Raw genomic sequence first — 24,160 nt, 5'->3', positions numbered from 1 at the left:
CCTCATCAGGATCTAAGTCATCCTTAGAGTCTTCTTCTAACAAAGAATTATCGTCAGAAGAGACATAGAACTCTTCAGGAGGAGCCGATGGTTTAATCTTATTTTGTCTCGAAGCCTCCTGTTTGTTTTTCCTCTTTCTCTCTGACCCTGAAAGTTTCACTTTCTTTGTCTCGAACCATAGAAACAGAATGTCTCTAAGTAAAGACCATGCAAAAAAACATGACACTACTTCCTTGTCCCATTTTCACTCTCAATTTTTCTCACCACATCTCTTTATGATCCGGGCTCATCAACACTGCGCTGTCCTTCACTGCTTCCCCCGTATCCCAGGTCCCTGTTTGGGCGCCAAAGTGCCAGACCTGCCAGCAGAGTCCAACAGTACCTGAGTACCTGAGTACTGGGGAAGTGAGGACAAATCATACTTCACATGGGATTGGCTTGAGAGGGCTGTCAGTCTGACTGAAGCAGCCCAGGTTTATTCCAGGGTTCATTATTTATAGGCAAGTCACATCAATACAAACAGAAAAAGGTGTGGAACCATCTAACCTTTTTTCAAAAACTACTTCTCCAGGTGAAAACATAACAAAGCAGCTTAAAAAGCAACTGCCCACGCCACAGTGCGAGTCCTGGTGATCCAACTCAGCTCCTCAAGCTTGGCCACAGATGTGCTGCTTTAGCAAGAGGCCATTTCCATCCAGATGCTGGAGGCTTCCGAGTTACCTGGAGCATCCGGGACTGTCTCTCAGGCTGGCTTTGTCTGTAGCTGCATCCCACGGCTCTCCACAACCACCAATACAGCAAGGAGGGACTCCGTCCCAGACCACGCAAGATTTCCCCCGGGGGGGTGGTCCATGTCTTGGTACCCAGTGCAGGGGCCATCTAACCACCCCCTCCCTCCAACTCATCTTTGGGCCTGCCAAACTGTGCAGCATCATTTGTATTGTGGGACACTGTTCCTGGAGAGACATAAAGAAACATCGACTCAGGCTGGAGAGATGGCTCAGAGGTTTAAAGTACTGACTGCTCTTCTAGAGGACCTGGGTTCAATTCCTGGCACCCATATGGCAGCTCACTACTCTCTGTAACTCTGGCTCCAGGGGATTTGACTCTCTCACACACAGAGGCAAAACACCAATGTACATTACTTACTTAATTAATTAAAAAGAAAGAAACATCTACTCCCCCTGAATAGGAAACTCATGACAGGTCAACTTAACACCACTAAAGCACGACTTGGTAAACCAAGGAGTTTGTAGGAGTTACTGACAGGAATCCTGATGTTGAAGCTGCAGCACGAAAAAGCTTGCCCCAGCATGGGTGATGACTCACAAAAGCTGGAACTGTGGACCTCTCTGTACAGCCTAAAGGCAATTTGACAGCTCAGAATCGCTTCCTCCCCTCCCCTTCCAACCCCTCTCTCTGTTCCACACCCCCTTCCCCTTCTCTCCTTTCAGCAGCCTTTACTGCTTATTTAATCCTCAGGGAGGGAGGAGCTTTGTGAATCTGGTAAGTTTCAGGGGCCTGAGGTTTAAGGAGCCTTACTTAGAGTCTTAGGGAACCTCCAGAAAGTTTCAACTCAGAGGAAATTGTTACACAACACCACCTAATTCGCCAGGAACTCAGGTTCCTCCTTCCTGGAATGGGCCCACACAGCCTTGGCATACTCTCCACGCAGTCATGTGACGTTCAAATGGGATAATGGATGTGAAGAAATCCTGTAAAACAGCGCACTAAAAGCAGAGGGACCTTTTTGGTTTTAGGACATCAAAGGGTTCTTATGATTAACCTGATGCTCTGTCTCTGAAGCAATGGGCTGGTGCCCAGGCATGGAGGCTACCCTTCCCAGACCTCAGCGTCATCCTCAGGAGCCCAGACAGAGATGAGGAATGAAAACTGCAGGGATGCGACCAAGAGCTTTCCAGGTCACAAGCCACCTTTCTCCACTGAGACCCCCGCATCCCTGAGAAGGAAGCAAGACTCAGGAGTATCAATGTTTTCATCTATTGAAGAAACTGGGGTTCTATAGCTGGGGTGGGGAGCATCTGCCTGACACAGGTCTGGGTTCAGTCTATTGGGGAGAGGGAGAAGAGGTCAAAGATCAAGCTCCTGTGAAGCCTGGGGAGGAGACAGGCCAACCAATTAGAGGAGAAAGCTGTCCTCCGTGCATCAGGCTTTCTGCCACCTGTCGGGAAGGCTGCCAGCTCGGCTCACCCTATTTCAGTGTTTGTAAAAAGCGAGGCCTTAGCCATATGGGGTGACTCAGCACTGGGGAGGCAGAGGCAGGAGGATATTAGGTTCAAGGCTAAGTGGGCTACAGAGCAAGACTGTCTCTACAAGCAGACAAGCAGGCTAAGGCTGTAGCTCCGTTAGGGAGTACTTGACTGGCATGTAGGAGACCTGGGTTCCATCCCCAGAACCCCATAAACCGGCAGTGGTGGTGGATACCTGTAGCCCCAACGATTGGGAGGTAGAGGCAGGAAGACCAGGAGTTCAAGTTACTCAGGGAGTAGAGTAAGGCCAGCCTGGCCTGGTTTTTTTTTTTTTTTTTTTTTTTTTGGTTATTTGAGGCAGGGTTTCTCTGTGTAGCCTTGGCTGTCCTGCACTCACTTTGTAGACCAGGCTGGCCTCGAACTCACAGAGATCTGCCTGCCTCTGCCTCCCAGAGTGCTGGGATCAGAGGTGTGTGCCGCCACCACCACCTGGCTAGCCTGGGCTGTTTTATTTGAGCCCTTATCTCAAAAAAATTACAAATCAAAACAAACCTCAGAGCCAGTCCAACCAGAACAGCAAACATGTCCTGCGAACACTTACTGTGATTTTCATCACAATAGCCTTCCTGGTAAACTCTCCCCAGATCTTTAACACAAACCTTTGTGATGAGGTTCAGTTAGTGTTTTGTTTCTTGGCCCCCTCTCCCCCCACCTCCGGCCTTATTCAAGAATGTGCTTGGAAAAGGAACTGCTAAATTCTTGATAGGGTCTCAGCCCAGTGAACACCACACTGAACTGGAACTTGAAGTTCCCAGAGGCAGCGGGCACTGTGTGGGACAGGGAGGGGCCTGCCCAATGCATTCCAGCGTCCAGCGCCTGCTTTGGGAGACTGCTCTCTACCTTTCCTTTAAACACGCATGGGTGAACTGTATAGCAGGAGCCTACAATCCCAGAACTCAGGCAAGGGGGGGGGGGGAGAAGGATCCAGCGTTCAAGGCCAGCACTTAGAAACCAGCATAAAGTGCAAGCTCTGCAAGCCTGGGCACCTGCGTTTGACCACCAGCAAAAGGATGGATAAAGCTGGGACTGGAGAGATAGTGACAGGCAGAGCCCTGGGGAGGAGGGGGCGGGGATCACTGGTTTGTTAGCCTAGACTACTCTGACAAGCTCCAGATTAGTAAGATGACCTGTCTCAAAAATAAAGTAGACAGTGCTTGGGGAGTGACATCCTCGGTTGACCCCTGACCTCCACACACACAACACCTGCACACACAGACATACATACACAAAAAGTTGGGATGAAGTTGTTACCTACTTCTGATAACCATGAACAACTTACTCATGCATGTGATTGCCTAGGAAAACAGAGATGTGGAGTTTTCTTTTTCCTTGTGTTGTTGTTGAAATTTCATGTTGTATCAGAATGTTCTACTCACTACACGACATTTCAAAACTCCGATTACTTTTGCCGATCCACAGCGGAACTGGCCTCGTATATTTAAAAAATGTCCCCTAGGGGGCAGTGGCGTTCCTGCTAAGTGCAAGTGTCCAGTATCCTGCTTGACGGACTTTCAGGTTTCCGATGCCGGGGATGGAACCTGGGACCTGGCAGGTGCTGGACAAGCAAGCTCCCTACCACTGAGCCATGTTCCCAACCCGAACGTTTTGCCTTTGATATTGTTTTACGTCAGGATGCAGATCTCTGACTCTCTTTCAGGGCGTGTGAGGTGGATCACAGGCCTGTCGTGGACTTAGCATTTCCGTCATGTCAGTTCCCGCTGCTGCAAACAAGGCTCCGACCGAGGACAGCCTGTCTACCATTTTGTCCTTGTGAAATCGGTTGGCTAGGGGGAACCAAGTGGCTTGGCTGAGTCAGGGTTTAGACTTTTAGAACGTTGAGAGTTACTATGAGTCCCTAAAGTGACTCACGCAAACAGACACTCCTAAATCCACGCTCCAGCAGTCGGCTCTCTGGAAGCCAGAATGGAGGCCGGTTCCGGAAGGGCTTCTGGGAGACATGCCTCTGCAGGACGCATTCAGGGTAGGGTGTCTCAAATGAAGTACTGAGGACTCAGCCACACACACCTCATCAGGCCACCAACAGGAAAGCATGTTGGCAGTGGGTCTGAGATGGGTAATTACACTGTTTGTTTGTTTGTTTGTTTGTTTGTTTGCTGGTGCTGAGGATTGAACCCAGGGTCTTGTGCTCCCACACTGAGCTTCAGCCTTAGATGAAATTTGCCTTAAATTTCAAAACTAAACCATCCTTGGAGGCTGAGCATGGTGGAGCACGCCTTTAATTTCAGCACTCAGGAGGCAGATAGATCTCGGAAAGTTCAAGGCCAGCCCGGTCTGCATAGTGACTTCTAGGCTAGCCTGGTCTACATAGATCCTTTCTCTCTCTCAAAATAAAATAAAAATAAACAAAAGCAGCTGTCTACTAACTAGTTCTGATTCTAGATACCTTCTAAGAACTTCAGAGAGGTTGTTAAGAACGAGGCAATGAGCCAGGCCATGGTGGTGCAAGCAGGCAGAGGCAGGCATAACTTTTGAGTTCCGAGGTCAGCCTGGTCTACAGAGTCCAGAATGACCCAGGGCTACACAGAGAAACCCTGTCTCAAAAAAGCAAACAAGCAAAAAGAACGAGGTGACGAGCGTCAATACACCAATCACCCGGACCATCAGTCGCTGCATTGTCTCTGGTCTGCTTGCTCGCTCTTCCCCATCCCCCCATCTCATTTGAGACTTAGGGTTTCCTTTACTAACTAAAGAACGCATAGTGTATTACTTAAAATCAAAGCTGCTGGCCCACCCTGTAACTCCAGCACTTGGGAGACAGAGATGGACGGATCTCTGTGAGTTTGAGGCCAGCCTGGTGTATTTAGTGGATTCTAGGATAGCCAGAGCTACATAGTGAGAACCTGTCTCAAAAAAAAAAACAAAAAAACAAAAAAAAAAAAAAAACACCACAGAATAAATAGACAAATAAATAAATAAATAATTGAGGCTGCTGTTCCCACATCATCACAGGGCATGACCTGGCCCACTTTTCTCCATTTCCCTGTGACTTTGCCACCCCTTCCTTCCGTTAGGTGCCCTGGTCCTCCCTGGGCCTGGAATTTGGATTTCTCTCAGGAGAGTGGGACAGAAGTCAGTGGCTGGACAGAAGTCCAGCACTTCGCCTCTGGAAGGTTCCACCAGATGGTGACAATTTTGCCCTTGGACAGAGAGGTGCTGGTGGGGTCCTGGCTTTGGGTTCAAAGTTCTGCCTCCACCTATAAATGTTTCCACAGGCTTTAGGGATGCAAACTGAAGGGTTCCCGGCTCCTGCCTGCCCCAGGGCCTGCCAGCTAAACTCAGCCTCCTAAGTAGCTCCTAGCCGCCGGGCAGGATTGACACCAGTTTTCACCACCATCTGCTGCTGCCATTCCCAGCCCTCTCCGGTGCAAAGGGGTGGCTTGGGCCTTTTCGTCTGTATGATGGCTACATGCTGCCTCCAGGGCCGACTGGACTCAGTGTGGCTCACTCGGTGAGCCGGGCCAGTAGCCACCACCTCCTCTGGCCTCCCGGCTTGCAGCTCTAGCCAGGGCTTGGGCGTTTCTAAGGTCGGTCAAGGTTCTCGTACCGCCTTGCCAACCGCCTGGGCGAGAATCTCACGCCTGAGCGCTCGCTCTCGCACAACCTCTCCAGGCTGCAGACTTGCCTTGGACGTTGCAAGCCAGTAAACTTGAGTCACGTGAGGGGTGTTGCTGGGGCAGGCCGACCTCAGGGAGGGCAGGTTCTTTTGAGCGACCGGAAGTTGGGACAAGGGGTGGACAAAGAACTAATGTGGATCCTTCATGCCTGTAAACTTGGGAGGCAGCGGGATCAGGAGTTCAAGATCATCCTTCCTTCAACATAGAGCTTAGGGTTAGCCTGGGCTACTTGAGACCCTGTGTCAAAACAAACAGAAAACAAATCAAAACTCCAAATCATCAATAAGAAAGGGAGAGGGAGAGGGAAAGAGAGAGAGAGAAAGATCACCCATAAGGCCTTCAGTTTTCTCCTCTGCAGACTAGGAAAAAAAAAAAAAAAAACCTCTCCGGTCTGAAACTTGGTAAAGCATTAACTTTGAAAGGGTCTTCAGCGGGGGCGGCGTCCCCAACTTAACTGACGACTTTTGGGCCACTTTTAAACAAGGTCCGGAGCGAGAGGGGAACGGGGAGGACGGGGGAGGGCCCACTGCGTACCCCAGGCTTTTCCGGACCCCGAACCCGGGACGCAGCTCCCGCCCTCAGCGTCTCGCTCATTGGCTGCTTCCCTCCTCCCTCCGCCCTCCCCCCCCCGGAGTCCCGAGCTACCGCTCGACCGACCGGGTTTTCCCAGGGAAGAGCACGGTCGGCCCGTCGGCATCCACGTGCTGGCCGGGCTGGTTGGGCGGCCCCAGCGCGGTCCGCAACCAGTTGGGGCTCGAGGGGCGGAGAAGGCGGCGACGTGGAGGCCGCGGCCCATCCTTCTTAAAGGCGTAGGCTCCGCCCGGGGCTCACGCCGAAGTCCTCGGAGGCGAGGCGGACGGCGGGGCGACGGGTGCCGAGCGGGTGCGCGCGAGCCCACCCAGCACCTGGAAGGGTAGGGGCGCAGGTTCGAGTCTCGGGTCCGTCGCTCTCTGTAAAGTGGGGCGCCTAGGTCGGTAGCGACCTACAAAGGACAAGTTTCGACAGAGCCCGTTCTACCTTGGGAGCTGCGGGCCGGCCAAGGTTACCTAGATCGTCTTTAAAAAGTAATAATGATAAACAATAAAAATAAATAAAGCTTCGAGCTCTAAAAAGCCCTAAAGGCCTCGGACCCATCACGAAACACTCGCCCTCTTCCCCGCTCTATGCACACTGGGTGTCCCCGCAGCCTGCGGTCCTGCAAATTTGCAAACCTTGCCCAGAGGCCCGCGGCTGGCCCGGGTCGGCTTGCACGGCAGCCCTGGGAGTTGCAAGCTCGTCCCGGCAGCCGCGGACGAGGCGGACGCTCACGCCCGTCGGCACGCTCGCCGGAAACGGTAAACTCCCGCCACCGGCGCCGGCGCTCGGCGGGTGGATGCTTGCCATCGCCGCCTCGGCACTCTGTGACCTTCAGAGCCGAACCCCCGCGGCCGCCGCCTTTCCTCAGGGGCGCGGGGCGGCAGTAACCCACGCGGTCGGGGTAGCGCAGCGCGGGGTGCAGGCTCCCGCAGCCCCGCGCAGCCGCCGTGCAGCCGGCGACCTTGACCCCGGGGCCGCGAAGAGCGCGGGGGCCCCGGGGGGGGGCCCCGCGGCCCCGCCCGCGCGGGTGGACGGGGAGGGGGAGGGACGCGGGTGGGCGGGCCCCGTTGCACTCCGCGCGCGTGGCCACTCGGCCGCGGGGCGGGGCTCGGCTCTGCCGGGGGCGGGGCCTGCTCCACCGCTCTTCCCGGCGGCCGCTGTGCGGAGCGGGCGCGCGCGGACCCAGCACCGGCCGCGGAGCCGCTATGGGCCCGCCCGGCCCCTGGCGTGGCGCGCCTCAAGCACCGGCTCAGAGCCAGGTTCGTGGGTCGAGACTGGAGTGGGTTCTCCGAGGGTCCCCGGCTTGGGGACGAGTCGAGGCTGGGGGAAGGGATGGGCCTCGCCGGACGCCCCTTTGCTGGGCCTGGGCATGGAGTGCGGCCGAGTGGGTTTCTTACCGCGTCTCTGCTTCCGCCTCGGTTGAGCCCGCGGCTTGTATTGAAGAGAGAGAGGAGGCAGAGTGTGTCCTTCCGTTCAGGCCTCATGGCGGGGCCGGGCTGACGGTGGGGGAGGGCCAGCAATCTCGGGAAGGAAGGTGAACCTTCCTCTCGATCACCAGATTTGTTTACACGTTTCTCTCGATGCCCCACTCCACCTCTCCTCGCCCAGGTCGCTCGTGTGCCCGCCCAGATGTTGGTTGGTGGGGCAAGGCTCAGGTGTTTCGATCTTTTGGTCTCTCAAGTCCAGAGGTACATAGTAAGCATGTGGCTGAGGAAATCGCTTCTTTCCAAGCGAATGACGTAACCTTGAAGGTCACTGCATCTCTTGAGCCTTGGTTTCCCTCTTGGCAAAGTGAACACGTTTACAGATCTCGAAAGGTTACGGAGGCAAGCTGTGGGTGAGCTGAGTGCGCTCTTGAAGTCCCAGAGCGCCTCACCTCATGCTTGTTGCTGCCCAGGCCTTTCTTGTCAGGGAGTGAGCTCCATTTGACTGTGGTTTGTTTTCAGGATTGAAACTTCAAGATGGATAATCAGGATCCTGGGGGCATTAGCCCCCTTCAGCAAATGGTGGCCTCGGGAGCTGGGGCTGTGGTCACCTCCCTTTTCAGTAAGACCTGGGGAGTTGGGGGTGGATATGGGTTAGAGGTTGGAGGCGATTTGGTTCTGGTGAAGAACAGAGCGAGTGAGGTCCTGAGGGAAACCACCTTCCTCCTTCCCCAGTGACACCGCTGGATGTGGTGAAGGTCCGACTTCAGTCTCAGAGGCCCTCAGTAGCAGGGGGTAAGTACCTGCCTCAGGAGCCAGGTGGAGGGGAGGTGCCTACCAAACTAAGGATCTCCCAGCCAGGCACTGTGGCGCAAGCCTGTGATCCCCGAATGCCTGTGATCCCCGCACTCTGGGAAGCAGAGGCAGGCGGATCTCTGTGGGTTCAAGGCCAGCCTGGTCTGCAAAGGGATTCCAGACCAGCCAAGGCTACACAGAGAAACTCTGTCTCAGAAAATAATAATAAGTAAATAAGGATCTCCCAGAGATGGGATTGGGGGTAGGGGGCATTCCTGACCACCAGGGCTGACTTGTGTTTCAGAATTGACACCTCTCTCCAGATTCTGGAGTCTCTCCTACACCAAATGTGAGTGCCCCTAGCCCCAGGCTCCTGGGAGGGCCCAGGGAAGTGTTCCAGTGCCCCTAGAGTTCCTGGGGTACCCATGGTCATAGTACATCATTCTAGGCCACACTAGCCAGCCTTTTGTCCGATACAGGAATATCCACATATCGGCCCAGCTATGTCACCCAGCAAGGTTCCAGGCCCTCCCATCCTAAAGTCCATTCCCTTTCCCCAGCACCCTCCACTCTCCAAGCCCCAGGGAAGTGCCTCCTTTACTGCAATGGTGTCCTGGAGCCCCTGTACCTGTGCCCAAATGGTACTCGCTGTGCCTCCTGGTTTCAGGATCCTACACGATTCACTGGTACCTTGGTAAGGAGCAGCAGTAATGTGTACCCGAGGGACTCAAGTTGGCTAGCTGCAGGCAAAGCAGGTGGATGGCTGTGCAGCGTAGGAGGGGCTTGCCTGGGAGGCCGTTCTTTCAGAAGGTTTTTTGGTCATGATGCTGAGAATAAACACCAAGACCTAATACCATAATACATGCTAGTAGAGTATTCTACTAATGAATTGCATCCTAGTCCTCCATAAGGTTTTTGTTTTTGTTTTTTTTTTTTTTTTGGGGGGGATTGTCCAGTGGGGAGAGACAGCATTTCTCTGTGTAATAGTCCTTCTTGTCCTGGACTCACCTTGTAGACCAGGCTGGCCTCGAGCTCACGGAGATCCACCTGCCCCTGCCTCCCAAGCACTGGGACTAAAGGATGTGCCACTAATGCCCAGTTACCTCCTTAAGATTTTAAAGGGTGACGAGGAGCCTTTAATGGGGAGCTGGCATGTTTTGAGCTAACCGGCTCTTCTCAGGGCTGTGGGCAGAGGCTGAGGGCGTCAAGCCAGGCTGTGCCCGAGCCAGTCCATCACAGACCTTGTTCATGTCTGTCTTGGTCAGGACGCCTTTGTGAAGATTGTGAGACATGAGGGCACCAGGACCCTGTGGAGCGGCCTCCCAGCCACCCTGTGAGTACCCCAGCCTTGGGATGCTTTCTTCTCATGACCCCCATTGGCAGGGTGGGAAAGGGGTTGCTTGAAAGGTTTGGGAGCCCTTAAGTGATTTTTTTCTGGCCTCTTTTCATATCCCAGGGTGATGACTGTACCAGCTACCGCCATCTACTTCACAGCCTATGACCAACTCAAGGCCTTCCTGTGTGGTCAGTCGTTGACCTCTGACCTCTATGCACCCATGGTGGCTGGTGCCCTCGCCCGCAGTGAGTACCCTCTGTGTCATCCCCCTTTCCCCCCCTGGGTCCCAGTCCCAGGGAATATGCCAAACCCTCAGATCCCGAGGCAAGAGCTGGTATTTGAATGCATAGCATCTCTATCCTGACCTCCTTTCCCTATGGAACCAACCCTCTCCTCCCCAGTGGGCACCGTGACAGTGATCAGCCCCTTGGAGCTTGTACGGACCAAGCTGCAGGCTCAGCACGTGTCATACCGGGAACTAGCTACCTGCGTTCAGGCTGCGGTGGCTCAGGGAGGCTGGCGCTCACTGTGGCTGGGCTGGGGTCCCACAGCCCTCCGAGACGTGCCCTTCTCAGGTAGGCACTCAGGTTCGGGTCGGAGGGCATAACTCCCTTCCTCCCAGCGGGCTCTTGGATAACGTTCAAGGGGGCCCCTCCTTCGTCACTGATGGCTGCAAAATCACATCACTTCTCTGAGCCTTGGGTTTCCTCATTGTGTAAGAGCGGGCCCAGCAGGGACGGGGTTTGCCTAGGTTTTCCTGAAGTAAGTCCTGAAGAGGACCTGGTACGGAGCGGGCGAACCTGCACCTGGGGTGGCTATGGGAGACGAGGAGTCTGGAGCCTGGCTCCCTCACTTACTGAGCGCCTCTTATTTCCCAAGCTCTGTACTGGTTCAACTACGAGCTGGTGAGGAGCTGGCTGAATGGGCTAAGACCAAAAGACCAGGCATCTGTGGGGGTCAGCTTTGTGGCCGGTGGCATCTCAGGAATGGTGAGTTGACTGTGTTGGGGGGTGAGGCCACCAGAGGTGTCCTGCAGCACCCCGAGTGAGGGTCAGGAGAGATGCCCAGCAGGTCCCCACCTCCCAGTGCCTGTCCGGGAGCTTGCTTGCCTTCCTCGGCCACCCTTGAGATTTGGGTCTGGGAATGGAGCTGGGCCCTCTCCTCACCCGACCAGGTGGCTGCCACCCTCACTCTACCCTTTGATGTGGTGAAGACACAGCGACAGATGGCACTGGGAGCCTTGGAGGCTATGAGAGGTGAGAGGGGGCTAGTGAAGGTGGAGGGCAGGCAGGGGTGCAAACTGGGGCCTACTGAGCCGGGCCTTGAATCTGCAGTGAAGCCCCCAAGAGTTGACTCCACCTGGCTCCTGCTTCGGAGAATCCAGGCCGAATCTGGCACCAGGGGACTCTTTGCAGGTGGGTGTCTGTCCACGCACACGCAGTCTGTCCGTCCGTGTTGTGTGTGTGAGGGGACCTGGACCCCTCCACATGGTCTGTCTTCCCATCTCAGGCTTCCTCCCAAGGATCATCAAGGCTGCGCCTTCGTGTGCCATCATGATCAGCACTTACGAGTTTGGCAAAAGCTTCTTCCAGAGGCTCAACCAGGAGCAGCCTCTGGGTCGCTGAAAGGCGAGGGACAGGAGACTGAGCCAAGTGCCTTCCCAGCCCTGTCCAGGCTGTCCTCACCTTCCTGCTGTTCCCCTTCCCAGGATCACCACTCGCCCACCTCCAAGTTCAAGACCAAATCTGACGATTGCCCCTCCTTTGTATCCCCTTTATGTTTGTTGTGGCTTGGCCCTGACAAATCGAGATCTTGGGCCAGGCCGTGTTCTCGGCCCTGTTCGTTCCCTGTCTGTTCCCTGTCTAAAGATGATGACCTTCTGTGCACTGCTGTGACTGCGGTGTCTCGGGGTGTGTGTGTGTACACGTAGGGGTCCCCAGTTAGACACAGTGACCCACACTTGTTAGTTCGTACTTGGGAGGCTGAGGCAGGAGGCGTTACCTCCAATACCAGGCCAGCCAGGATTATCTAACAAGATTCTGTCTTAAAAAAAAACAAAACAAACAAACAAAAAAACTGCAAACTCCAGGCATGGTGGCACACACTTTTAATCCCAGCTCTGGAGAGTTGATGACAAGCAAATCTCTGAGTCTGAAGCCTGCATGGTCTGCAGTGAGTTCCAGGCCAGCCAGAGGCCCTGTCTTAAAAGCTTCCCACTTTAGGGGACACCCAGTCAGGTAAGGATGAGGGTGAAAGGTTGCCCATGTGGTAGTAAGGCCCTTTCATGCTGTGCCCACTGTATTGGAGTGAGAGCAAGGAGCCATCTCCCAAAGGGCATGCCAAGATGGGGGGAGGGGCAGCGCTGCCTACTTGCCAGTTGTGGCACGATGGTTGGGCTACAATTTGAGTCACAGTGGAGTTGGGTGGGCCTGTGGTGGGCAAATGTCCACCAGGCACACCCTCAAAGGGCTCTGCTAGGGACCAAGAGAGTGTTGGAGGGGTCAGATCTGGAAGGCACCTGCAGATGCACCAAAGCCTTCACACACACATCCTAAATTGTGGCCCCATGCACTCCCAGAGGGCACATTGCTAGTTCTGGCACCATGACCCTGTTACGGAGCCGTACCCCACTCGCTAATAGATGAAACCACCTCAGTCCTCCGGCTTTTATTTGCCTAATCTCTCCCCACACAGGTACCAAGGATGGGTGACTTCAGAGGGTACACAGGTTAGGCCAGAGGCAGGGCAGCAGGAATGCCAGGGCTGGACCACCTGCTCGTGAGGCAGGTGCAGATGAGCAAAGGGAACCCGGCTGGTTTCAGAATCGCCAGGGGAGAGGCTTCCCCAGGGGACTGATAACCTGTGGCCTGGGTGCCCCTTCCTCCTGGCCCCACCGCTTCCCAGCGCAGCTCCTGCCACCTTGGCAGGAAGCTGAAGCAGGAAAGAGGCTTGGGTTGTCTCTAGAGACCCGAGGCGAGGTGGTCGGCATTCTTGAAGGGTTGCCTGGTTTGGGGGGCTCAAAGGTGGCAGTAGTCCGTGGCCCCTGGCAGGTGGGGCTGGTGTTGCCCACGCCGCTCATCAGCTGGGGCTAAGCACTGGGCTGCCGTCGGGGCTGTCGCTCACCAGGCATTCGTTGGATTTGAAGCTCGCCAGGGACTTGCAGCTGGGGATGGAGGCCAGAGAGCCGCAGAGGCCCAGCATGGAGGGCGTGGGGTCCTTCCCTGGGGAGAGAGGGCGGGTAAGGCCGGGTGACCAGGCTGCGTGTATGTGGGGAAGAGGTCTTCATGGATGGACAGCAAAGGGGGCCGTTCCCGGGCCCCCCCCCCCCCCCCCCCAGAGACTCCTGGCCTCTTCTGGAGCATCTGCCAAATTGCACAGGACTTGGCAATCATCAGTTATGTCTCTGTCTCCCCGAGAGGTTCAGCCTCTGTCCATTTATTAAGCACACAGCGAGCATTTTCACACTCTGGGGATACAGAGGATGGACAAGACACGGTCCCTGCCCTCTCGGAGCTCACAGTCTGGTAGGGGAGACACACACACACACAGTCACAAACTGTGGTGGGTTACATGTCCAAAGCCTGCCCCGTCTCAAAAAAATGAGTTCTCTGATACAGCACAGTTATATATCTATATATTAAAAAAAGAAAAGGTTCAGGCATGGGGGCAACTAGGAAGGCAGAGGCAGGGGAGGACTGCACAAAATGCATGCATTGAAGTCTTGGGCATTCACTCGGAGGGAGCCACTAATTTGGTTCTGAGCTTCCTGGCAGCCAAAGAGAAGGGAAACATCGGTCAGGCAGGCATTTCACAGTGCGCATGTGCCGACAGCAAGCTAGGCTGAGGATTCCCCGGAGGATGAGCCCTTGCGAACGTCATGATACTAAAAAGCCATTGAGCCCTTTCCATATGTGCATGGATGCTGGAGGCTCTTTTTACCATTATCCCTACTTTACAGATGGGAATGTGGGTCAGCCAGGTGAAGAGACCGACCAAGGTCACGGGAAGAGGAGGTGCAGGCCGACTTGGCACTTGCTCTCTTTTCTGAGACCCCAAACCAAGCTCCTTATTGGTGCCGTATATTCAGGGAGGGCTATCAGAAGAAGAGGTTAAGCCATGGCCTGACTCTTCGGCCCCAGCCCTTTTTCTGAAGTATACCAAGTGCCAAGGTGTGTGTGGGTGTGGGGGGGCTGCTCACCGATAGGGCCCCAGGGTTCCTCGTCCCTCTTGCCCTCTCCCAGGCGCTGGGAGTCTGAGCTCAGGCTGGCCTCCGCAGACAGCGGCTCTGTGCTCATGAAGCTGTGTCTAGGGCAGGAGAGAACAGCGTGGGGACAGTGGCCCACAGCTGCAGGTCCCTCTCCCCGGGGGGGGGGGGGTTGGGAGCAGCCACTTGGGTTGGGGCTTACCTCCGATACAGCTTGGAGTTGCTGGCACCCTCAGCCCTGTTGAGTGTGCTCAGCGAGGGCCACTGGTTGACCAGGGGTGTGGTGAGCTCCTTGGAACCCTGGGCCAGGGGGCCATGGTCACCGGGGATCAGACCTGTCCTGGGAGGGGGAGGGGGATCAGGCCTGGCTGGGAGAGGGAAGCAAGACTCAGCAAAGGTCGGGGCCAGGGTTTAGGAAGGAAACCTGAGTAGCAGAAATGGGGATAGGGGCTGCTGGGGGGTGTGTGTGGCACGTATCTGAAATTACAGCACTTAGCAGGTTGAAGCAAGAGGATGGCAAGCCTGAAGCCTGTTCCTGTTTGTAAAGAGCGGCAGAGGGCTGGCCAGGGCTAGTGCACCCACGATGGAGTGTCTAGGAGTCAGTTGGGATGATTTAGGGAGGAGAGTGAAAAGGACGAGAGTTCTCTTGAAGGGGTGGGATTTGGGCCAGCTGGGCCAGGTTTAGGGAAGAAATGTTTTAGGTTGGGGGGGGATGGTAGGGGGATGGCAATCAGAGGCCCAAATAACGGGGACGGCACAATGGGTGTGGGTATGCGGCCCCTGTAGCAACAATTGGCGTCTAGCTGATGGGTCCTGGAGGCTGCGGGGGTCGTCAATGTTGTGGGGGTGACCACGGGACCTTGAGAGAGGGGATGGGACGGGTGGGCTGACGCGAACTGGATGTTGTCAGGAAAGAGATGCAATCCAGTGGAGTCATGTTCACAGGGGTTCACAGGGGTCAGGGCGGGAGGCGGGCTCACAGCTGCTCCTGCAGCTCCAGGATCACGCCTTCCAGCTCCCGCTTCTCACGCTGATTCTGTGCGGCCGCCTCGTCCAGCTGCAGCTGCAGCCGCCGGTTCTCCGCCTCCAGGTCCTTCAGCTGCGACTCGCGCAGACGCACCAGCTCCTCCAGGTATCCCTGCGGGGCGCCGGCTCAGCCCGGATGCCCCAAGGGGGTTGGGGGGTGTCCTAGCTGGAGTCCCAGCCCCGAACCCTGCTGCGCCCACCGCGCCCAGCTCCCCTCGCCTCGCCCCGCGCACCTTCTGCGCATAGACGATGCGAAATTTCTGTTCCATCTTGTGCCACTTGCTGTACCAACTGTCCTCGTCGGTGACGAGAGGCAAGTAGGGGTGCTCAGGCGAGTTCTCCCCGCTGGTGCTGCTCTCGGCACTGTGCCTCTCCTCCTCATCCGTCAGGTAGTCGTAGCTGAGGAGCGGGGAGCAGCGGGTGGTGCCGGCTCCGCCCCGCCTCGCCCCACTAGCACCCCAACTCCGACCCTTGGGCAGTGACACCAGGATGACACTCAGCGCCCTTCCGGTGCCCATCCCCGCACCCACCGCAACGACCGGGCTGCTCACCTCTGGGTGAATTTTAGGTAGGGCGTGTAGTCGATGACCACCGGGGTCTTCCCGTCCAGAACTTCGCCCTTTAGACAGAAGCTGGGGCAGAAGAGCCACAGGGGTGGGAGGAGGGAGTGAGGGGCGCTGGGCGGCTGTGAGTGAGAAAGTCCCCTTCACCACCGCCATGCAGACCCCACCTGAAGTCGATGGCGCTGAGCCCGATCAGCATCCCCGTGAGGACAGTGGCTTCCTCCCGCAGCATGATGGCTCCGGAGTCATAGAACCGCCTGCAGGGAGAGGAGAGGAGAGGCTCCCAAGGGCGCCCCCCGCGCCCAGGACGTCTCTGTGTGGCTTACCTAATACAAACTTTCCCGGAGGAAGGAGACCACTCCTTCCGGCTCGCCCCCCTCCCCCCTTAGACTGTCGCCCAGTGAAACAGATCCTGACCCCGCCCCCAACACCGGCACATTCTGCCTTGTCGTCTCTGATCCTAAGGAGCCAGCTTCCTGGCGAACCCAGTCCAAGCACTGAACAGAGCGACTGGCTTTGTTTGCAGAGCTGGCAGGCCTGTGTGTTGTAGGTCATGGCACAAGGCCAAATAAAATGGTATGTGACTGAGGCTCCTGTAGTCTGGTTACCAAGTCATCTGGGAGAAGCGAGGTACCGATGCATGCTGGAACTTGTAGTCCAGGCACTGAAGGTTGCTGTGGGGACTGAGGGCAATTACGTGCACACTGCTGTCTGACGGGGGTCTGACCTGGTAGTTCGGTTGTCCCGAAGAGCCGTGGTGATGTATTCTGACATACGCTTCTCCATCAGGGCCACCCGGATCCATGCTCTGCCCTGGAAAGCGTGATCACCTTTAATTGTCCCAGACGGACCTATATGCAGGGGCTGGGGGGGGGGGGGCGACCCCTGCCATGGGCCCTCACCTTGGCTCGAGCTGTGCTGATGTTCTCCATGTTCTCAATGCTGCTCACGCAGTTGTTGGGCACCTTGCTGCAGGCTAGCCGGATATAGTCCCAGAAGCCCCGTTGCCCATCCGAGCTGAACCAGCTTACTGGACCTGCTGGGGCACAAGCTGAGCCAGGGCAGGGAGGGGACTCAGCAATACCGGGGAGTTTGGAAAGCGTCTATGCCATAAAGCACTCCTAAGCATAAGCCACCACCACCACACACACACACACACACACACACACACAGCCTCCCCCAGCACAAGCAGCAGGCTTGCCATCGGAGAGCGCGGCATGCGTGCCCAACGAGGGAGCTACGGGCAGATGACCCTCTCCCCGATCTCGCAGTACAGGGCTTTAGCTTCCATGAACAGCCCAGAATGGGAGCCGGGACGACGGACGGGGTTTAGAAATCCAAAGAGGCTGTCACAGCAGGCTGGTGGCCAGAGCTGGGAGGGGTAGGTGATGAAGGCCTACCTTTAAATCGGTGGCTGAGGATCTGCTCCAAAATGGCTGCGAAATTAACGAACTCCTCGGATGAGTCATCGATGGGCTCTGCTGTGTACTTCTCTAACAAGGTTTTCACAGAGAACCTGGGTTAGGGGGGTTGGGAGGTGGTCAAGAGGAAATAAGAGTGAGCAAGGAGGTCCCGAAGGCATGGGTGTGATGTGGGGGCAGGTGAAACCACAGAGACCCCCGAGAAGATGCCAGGTTAGCTGGAATGAGAAGAAGGGTGGCAGGGACAGGGAAGAGGGCAGGGAGGAACCTGACTGGCAGAGTGGGTACAGAAGAGACGATACCCCAGAGAAAGGAAGCTTCGGGGACAAGGTATGAGACAGCATGCAACCAAATGTGGGGAAACGAGACAGCAAGAGCTAGGGGACAGTCCCTAGGCCTTTTGTCCCTACCATCCTTCAGGGTGGCGTTGAGGGTCAACCAGGAGTCAGAAGCCAATTTCAACCCATGCCCCCCAAAACAGCCTTTCTTGGAAGGAGCTTTCATCTCTCTGGGGATCGGTGGGGTGGGGGTCACCTGTACCACAACACATGAGCCTCACGTGGAATGTAGACAGGCATGTGTGGCCAGGTGGACACTGGGACATCCCTCCTCCCCCCTCTTCTCAGCTAGCCCACCCACACACCAGCTGCCCAGAGCAAGGCAGTGTAGAGCTTCGGGTATGGGGGAGAAGGTAGGGTGTGGGTCTGACGTATACTGGGTGGGAAGGAATTCTGGCAGTAGGTCCCTGGGAGGGGTTTGGGGACCCAGACACTGGTTTCTGAGGGAGGAAGGTAGCCAAAAGAGGCAAGTGAGGCCACGGGGCTGGAGGCAAGCAGCCCCCATGGCTCTTTGCAGCCCTGCTTGAGCCTCCCTCCCGAGCTCTCAGCCATCCTTATGCTGCATTCTCCACTTGCCATCTCTGCACTGGAGTGGAATAAAGGCAAAAACTCATTACTGCTCTGCTTCTGGAGACGGAGCAGGAGCCGGGTGTCCTGGGATACAGAATGGACCTGGGTCTGTCCTTTTATTCTACCCATGTCTGCAGTGTGCCCAGAACTATACTTCATGTGTGTCACCCCACCGGTCCTCACCCTGGGAGGTAGGTCTTCTTATGATGAGCTTCACCATAATTACAGATAAGGAGGCCAGAGGCTCCAGAGACGGGCTGACCAGAGAGTCCTGGAACTTGGGAGGAGGCAAGCATTTGACCCATTCTCATACCCTTGGCTCTCTCTGCTGTCTTATGGCTTCCCAGTGGCTGTTATAATTACTGAGGCTTGGCCAGTGAGCTGACTCAGTGGATAAGGGCACATGCCACTCAGCCCAATGACTGAGTTCAATCCCAGAACCTACATGGTGGAAGGGGAGAACCTTCTCCTGTCAGTGGTTCTCTGGTTTCCACATTCACACCATGACACATTCACACACAAAATAAATAGATAGATAGATAGATAGATAGATAGATAGATAGATAGATAGATAAATGTAATTTTAAAAAAAGTACTACGCAAGCATGGTGACACATGCCTTTGATCCCAGCATTCAGGAGGCAGAGGCAGGAGGATCTCGGTGAGTTCCAGGCCTGCCTGGTCTATACAGTGAATTCCAGGACAGCCAGGACTACACAGAAAGACCCTGTCTTAGAAAAAAAAAAATATATATATATATATATATACATATATATATATATATATACAAGCATATATACAAGTATATATATATATATATATATATACAAGCAAGTATTAAGACCTTGAGTGACCTCTGTCCTCTGTCACCTATTTTAGAAGCCCCCAGCTATGAAGCACTGACCACTAAGGCCCCTAAGCCAACAGCACAAGCATGAGCTCCCGTCACCTTTCTTTGGGCTTACCAGGGGGTACAGTCTGAGACCAGAAAGGTCAGTGTTGGGCTGTGCTAGAGGAAAGCAGACTACTGGACTCAAGGCTTTTTTTCCTTGGGTGCAAATGGAAATATCAACGCTTGCTCCATTCAGAGCCCAGACAAGGATGGCCGAAGGTGAGAGTGTATGGATTGCTGGGCACAGGCCAGGTGAGGAGGCAAGGCTGGCCTGGCTAGGAGGGAGCCTGTGACGGTGATCAGGCCATTATCTTGGGTTGTGGTCATCTGGGTCAGACTTCAGTAGAGGCCTGGTCAGCAGCCATCTGCCGGCTGTCCTTGGGGGAGCTGAAAGCCGGTCAGAGCCTCTAGGAACCCCACAGTGTGGGCCTGGTTAGGAGGAGGGTAGCTGCTTGGGTTACCATGGAGACAGGGAGGCCAGGGCCCAGGGGAGCCTGCAGCCTGCAAAAGGGAGCTGCTGGGAGCTGGAGGAGAACCACGTGACAGTGATGAGGCAGTAGGGTCCCTGGGGGCTTGGAGAATTCATCATGAACCCAAGCCCCCTAAACAATCCCTTGTCCCCCATTCTGAGCTACCTCCAAGTCACCTGAACCTCTGTCTCTCCGGTGGCTCAGGCCAAGTGGCCCTCTCCCTCCTTTCCCCACACGCCCAAAGCCCCAGCTATCCTGGCAGGCAAGAGAAAAATGCACCTGGATGGCCAAGAGCCAAGAGAGGGACAAGAAGGGTGTCATTGAGATAGAGCCATTTCTGTGTGCCAGGCACTGGCTGGCATCTAATGTGACACACTATGACCCATTCTTTGGTGTGGCTTTTACACTTAAGATATATATATATATATATATATATATATATTTCATATATATATATATATATGAAAAAGCACCAAAGGCTCAGAGTACTTAGGAGATGGCCACAACTTTGCCCAGTTAATATCTGAAGCAAAAGCTTGACCCTTAGGATTGTGTGGTTCTCAGGACAGAAATCCCTTGACACCACAGCTGGCTGGGATTTGCAGCGTGAGGGCAGAGTGCAGCTGTGCTCTGGGCTAGTTTCACAGACGCATCCCTTCCTTCCACGATCCCCAGCCACCCTCATACGGGGCTGACGTGCACAGCACTTTTCAGGACAGTGGGAACGAGAAGCTCTGAAATAGAGGCAACATGGTGTGCCCAGGAATCGAAAGGAACCCTGGGTGCTGGGAGACTGGGCATCAGGTGGACATGATTCCTAGGAGAAGGAACAAGGCTGAGGTTTCAGGATCCAGGAGCACTGTGAGCCAAGACGCAGGATCGGGGGGACATGGCAGGCATGGAGGATACAGGTGCAGAAGGCAGCTGGCACGGAGATCCCAGAGGGAGAAGCAAGGACAGGTGGGGGCTTGGGGGAGAGCCTGCACAGCTGCACAGCGGGTGGTTTTCTGGCCTCAGGGCAGGGCAGGGAGGGTGAGTCACTGCAGGGTTGAAGCCGGAAGGATTACTTCCTGGTGTCCAAGAAAGATGAGGATTTTCCCAGCCCTGCAACAGCCCCACCCTCAGGGATTTAGGAATCTGGGTTCCCAGTCTTCACTTGGACTCAGGGACCCTGGCTTTGGCAGTTAGGCCTTGAATGCCCTCGACCTTCACTGGATGTGTTCAGGGCCTCTGCCACTGTGCCCAGCTGATCCTGCCACAGGCTGCAGCTGCCTAGAAACACCCATTCTTGCTTCTTGGAGGGTTGAGCATAGGAAAGTCTTTTAGAAAAGCCCCACCCAAGAAGCCAAGCTGGCAAGAGGTGGCAAGAGGGGACTTGGAGGACAGCTACCCCCAAGCCCACTGTGTCCCCTCTGCCCACCCTGCCCCCCCTGCCCGGAAGAGAGCCAGCCATCCGCTCCCCCCCCCCCCCCCCCCCCCCCCCCCCCCCCCCTTCCCCCTCCGCGCCCCCCCCGAGCCCGCCCCGGCCCAACACCCCCCCCCCCCCCCCCCCCCCCCCCCCCCGCAAGCCCCAGGCCGGGCATAGGCCTGGCTTAGTCAAGAAGAATAAGGACCGGCATTCCATCCCGCCGTCCGGTTCCGGGCCTGGGAAGAATAGAGAGCCTGTACCTTCTAACCCTCCCTGGCTGGCCATTTCTCAGCGGCCGCAGAGCATCGTCTCGGACATGCTCAACCCTTAGATTTTTTTTTTTTTTTTTTTAGCCCGTCCCAACCTCCTCTCTCTAACCACCTCACCCCGACCGCCAGCGGCGCCCACCTGCACACGGTGATCAGGTTCCTGCGCTCCACGATCACGTTGCGGGAAGATGCTTTCTTGGAGGGCAGCCCCAGAGCCATGGTGGTCTGGACAAAGCTCGCTTCCATCCAGATGTGCGGCCACTGCTGCCGCCGCCCGCTGCCCCCCACTCCACCCGGTGCCCCGGGCCCCCCTCGCAGGATCACGGCCGGGCCTTCTGCCCCCAGGGGCCCTTCGTCCTCTTCACTGCCATCTCTCGGCCTCGACGCCTCGGTGCCCGGCCCCTTCGCTCCCTCCCCCGGCAGCGATTCCGGAGCAAAACAAGGCCGGGGAGGGAGCTCTCCGAGGTGCTGAGCCGGGGCTCGTCACCCCCTCCCCCAGTCGCCCGCCCCCCTCCTCGCCGGTGACGTCAGGGCCACAGGGCCCCGCCCCCCGGCAGCTCGGGACCAATCCGCAAAGGGCGCAGGGTTTGGGGGAGGGTAAGGACTGAGGTCCCTGGGAGAGCGGAGGGGGTCCCCCCGGAGACACCTGGAGGTGTAGTGGAGGGCTCCATTCTGCTCTCCACCCCCACGCTCAGGGCCGGGCATCCTCGCCTGGCGCCTCAGCTTGGACGCTTCTTTCCCTTGTTTCTGACCAGAGAAGTCGGTGGCATCTATTCCTGATTTCCCATCGTAGTCTAAAGGATGTAGACCTTCAGCTCCTGCAGCCTTTATCCCAGCCCCGGCCCTTCTCCACTCACCCCAGGCAATTCAGCCAAACCCGGGCCACTTTCAGGGACTGCAGGTCCCACCCAGAAGCTAAAGGCAGCCAGGGGAAGCTGCCTCGTCCCTGCGGGGGTTGCATTTGTCTGCGGTAGCCAGGCAAGCCAGCCTCTCCCGGGGGTGGAGGATGGGAACCACTCAGGATAGGGATTTTGGGGCTACTGGCAGTTAGGCGCGATGAACTCTGTGGGGGTTCTCAGCAGCAGCCACCTCAACGAGGGTAGATGTAAGGGTTAACCCTTTGGCAGCCTACAGGGCTGCAGCCCGCAGGGGGTCCTGTCAAATGGTTAGCTTTCTCCCCCGGGCCAGACCGAAGGCATGGTTTGTCTTTTGTGCTACCCTTGGCTTCCAGGTTGTTCCTCACGTCCCTGCTCGCCTGCTCCATTCCTCGGAAAAACACTTCCACGATCTGAACATCGTCCGTGTTGGACTGGGTTGCTCTTGTTAATGTGGAATGTAAGACTATTTGTTATACATTACGGATTCCAACGCCTTATCAGATATGATTTGCGCTGTTTTCTCCCTCCCGTTGTGTGGGTTCTTTTAAAATTGTCAATACTGTCCTTTGATGCTCAAAAAACTTAAATTTTCCCAAAGTCCAACCTGACCTTTTTGTTGTTGTTGTCTGTGTCTTTGGTGTCAAATCCTAGAAATCACTGCCTTTGCATGTTTTTGTTTGTTTGGTTGGTTTTGTTTTTCGTTTTGTTTGTTTTGAGACAGGCTCTCCCTATGTAGTTCTGGCTAGCCTGGAATTCCGATTCCTGGAATTGTAGGACCAGACTGGCCTCAGACTCACTGAGATCCTCCTGCCTCTGACTTCTGAGAGCTGGAAATAAAGGCGTGCATCAACATGCCCAGCTCTTTTGTACATTTTGGGATAGTCTTCTGCAGCCCAGGCTGGTCTGGAACTTGATACGAAGTTCAAGAATGATCCTGAACTCTGGACCCTCCTCTCTCTGTCATGCCTGGCTGCCTATTTCCTTCCCTGTTTTCAGTGTTGTGGATTGTGCCCAGGGCCTGCAGGGGCTAGGCCAGTGCTCTGCCATGGAGCCACACCCCCAGGTACCCTGTTTGCTTCGAAGGATTGTAAAGGCTTGCTTGTAGATCCGTGGTCCACTTTAGGTGATATTGGATATCGAGTCAGGTACTATTAACCGGTCTTGTCGTAAACACATAAAGTGATTTGACCATATATCCAAGAGTCTGTAGCCAAGCTTTCTATTTAGATAAAAGAAGATTTCTAGTACGGCATTTTTCCTCGTGCTGTGGCTTGAACTCAGGGCCTCACACATCTGGCAAGTACTCTACCACCAAGCTACATCCCAGCTCTGTATTAATTTTGGAGATCAAGAAGCGTGACCTGTCTGTTACTTGTTATCCTGACTCATGATAATGAGTCTTCTTTTTTCATTAAGATTTCATCGCCTGTGCTCAAGAGTAAAACAGCACAACATCCCCAGTGTTGAAACCTTGGAGAAAGGAATGAATGAAGATGTGACTACCGCTTCCTCTTACTACTCATTTTTTTCCCTCTTCCTCGTCTTCCTCCTCCCTTTTGTGAGACAAGGTCTCACTATGTAGCCCTGGCTGTCCTGGAACTCTTATGTAGACCAAGGTGGCCTCAAACTCAGAAACCTGTCTCCCCTGCCTCCTGAGTGCTGCGATTAAAGGTTGCTTCTTTCGACATCATTTAGGGAGTTTTTTTTCCTTGTATGTTTTCACTGTGTGTGTCTATAGCATTTGGATCCATTCTACCGTGATAACCTGGTCAGGAAAGCAAAGCGCTCAGGAGAGGGGAAGTAAATAAAGGAAACCGGCTCCTCGGGGGTCGGAAGACAGAAAGAGCAACGGGGAGACAATGCCGAGACAACAGAAGAATAGTGATGGCAGTTAGCAGCCAGGACCGGGGACCAGAGGAGCCATCAACGAAGTCCTGCACGGTTGTCGCTCACAGGAGAAGCTGCCATTCCTGCTCAGAGCCATCTCCAATGGCTGTGAGAGCAAAGAAGGAAGCCCAAGGCTGGACACTATGTCCAGGGATAGAGTAACTCCAAATACTGTGCTTTGTAGACCAGGCTGGCCTT

General features: G+C 55.4%; 2 protein-coding genes and 1 long non-coding RNA gene across 10 annotated transcripts; 1 reads left to right on the top strand and 2 right to left on the bottom strand.

Moving 5' to 3' along the window:
• Positions 1 to 433: 433 nt before the first annotated feature.
• LOC129686039 (uncharacterized) lies at positions 434 to 7,439 on the bottom strand. The gene is made up of 2 exons (XR_008721574.1): positions 6,563 to 7,439; positions 434 to 6,142 (listed from the first exon to the last, which is right to left on the bottom strand). It is a non-coding gene; the product is annotated as an uncharacterized LOC129686039 (long non-coding RNA).
• Positions 7,440 to 7,607: 168 nt separating this feature from the next.
• On the top strand, positions 7,608 to 11,922 carry Slc25a39 (solute carrier family 25 member 39). Of its 3 annotated transcripts, XM_055619658.1 has the most exons (12): positions 7,609 to 7,740; positions 8,428 to 8,527; positions 8,641 to 8,700; positions 9,005 to 9,049; positions 9,261 to 9,394; positions 9,966 to 10,033; positions 10,157 to 10,281; positions 10,438 to 10,611; positions 10,916 to 11,025; positions 11,211 to 11,292; positions 11,371 to 11,451; positions 11,546 to 11,922. In XM_055619658.1, exons 2-12 carry the CDS (start codon positions 8,443 to 8,445, stop codon positions 11,659 to 11,661), a joined length of 1,080 nt encoding a protein of 359 aa, XP_055475633.1. In that variant the 5' UTR covers positions 7,609 to 7,740; positions 8,428 to 8,442; the 3' UTR covers positions 11,662 to 11,922. The 3 variants fall into 3 exon arrangements, with proteins under 3 accessions (XP_055475634.1, XP_055475633.1, XP_055475635.1); XM_055619659.1 differs by lacking the exon at positions 9,005 to 9,049 and having other exon boundaries at positions 7,608 to 7,740; XM_055619660.1 differs by lacking the exons at positions 7,609 to 7,740; positions 8,428 to 8,527; positions 8,641 to 8,700; positions 9,005 to 9,049; positions 9,966 to 10,033 and having other exon boundaries at positions 9,306 to 9,394.
• A 766-nt stretch (positions 11,923 to 12,688) lies between these two features.
• Rundc3a (RUN domain containing 3A) lies at positions 12,689 to 21,678 on the bottom strand. 6 transcript variants are annotated; one of them, XM_055619657.1, is made up of 11 exons: positions 21,337 to 21,678; positions 17,230 to 17,345; positions 16,732 to 16,880; positions 16,557 to 16,642; positions 15,997 to 16,086; positions 15,818 to 15,898; positions 15,500 to 15,665; positions 15,221 to 15,378; positions 14,443 to 14,580; positions 14,235 to 14,341; positions 12,689 to 13,257 (listed from the first exon to the last, which is right to left on the bottom strand). In XM_055619657.1, exons 1-11 carry the CDS (start codon positions 21,441 to 21,443, stop codon positions 13,115 to 13,117), a joined length of 1,341 nt encoding a protein of 446 aa, XP_055475632.1. In that variant the 5' UTR covers positions 21,444 to 21,678; the 3' UTR covers positions 12,689 to 13,114. The 6 variants fall into 6 exon arrangements, with proteins under 6 accessions (XP_055475632.1, XP_055475627.1, XP_055475628.1 ...); XM_055619652.1 differs by having other exon boundaries at positions 16,732 to 16,868; positions 21,337 to 21,517; XM_055619653.1 differs by having other exon boundaries at positions 16,732 to 16,865; positions 21,337 to 21,517.
• Between the last annotated feature and the right edge of the window lie 2,482 nt (positions 21,679 to 24,160).

This window comes from Psammomys obesus, unplaced genomic scaffold (genome assembly GCF_907164565.1).
Source record: "Psammomys obesus unplaced genomic scaffold, mPsaObe1.curated_primary_1811, whole genome shotgun sequence".
Lineage (NCBI taxonomy): Eukaryota > Metazoa > Chordata > Mammalia > Rodentia > Muridae > Psammomys > Psammomys obesus.
This window is presented reverse-complemented; position numbering and strand designations above follow the sequence as displayed.

Excerpts from the sequence above, each read along its gene's own strand:
- Slc25a39 (XM_055619658.1), top strand. The coding sequence starts at position 8,443 with ATGGATAATCAGGATCCTGGGGGCATTAGCCCCCTTCAGCAAATGGTG. Across the intron at positions 9,395-9,965 it reads CACGATTCACTGGTACCTTG|GACGCCTTTGTGAAGATTGT; the intron begins GTAAGGAGCAGC and ends TGTCTTGGTCAG. Across the intron at positions 10,034-10,156 it reads AGCGGCCTCCCAGCCACCCT|GGTGATGACTGTACCAGCTA; the intron begins GTGAGTACCCCA and ends TTCATATCCCAG.
- Rundc3a (XM_055619657.1), bottom strand. The coding sequence starts at position 21,443 with ATGGAAGCGAGCTTTGTCCAGACCACCATGGCTCTGGGGCTGCCCTCC. Across the intron at positions 17,346-21,336 it reads AACCTGATCACCGTGTGCAG|GTTCTCTGTGAAAACCTTGT; the intron begins GTGGGCGCCGCT and ends CCCCTAACCCAG. Across the intron at positions 15,379-15,499 it reads GCATCGTCTATGCGCAGAAG|GGATACCTGGAGGAGCTGGT; the intron begins GTGCGCGGGGCG and ends GGCGCCCCGCAG.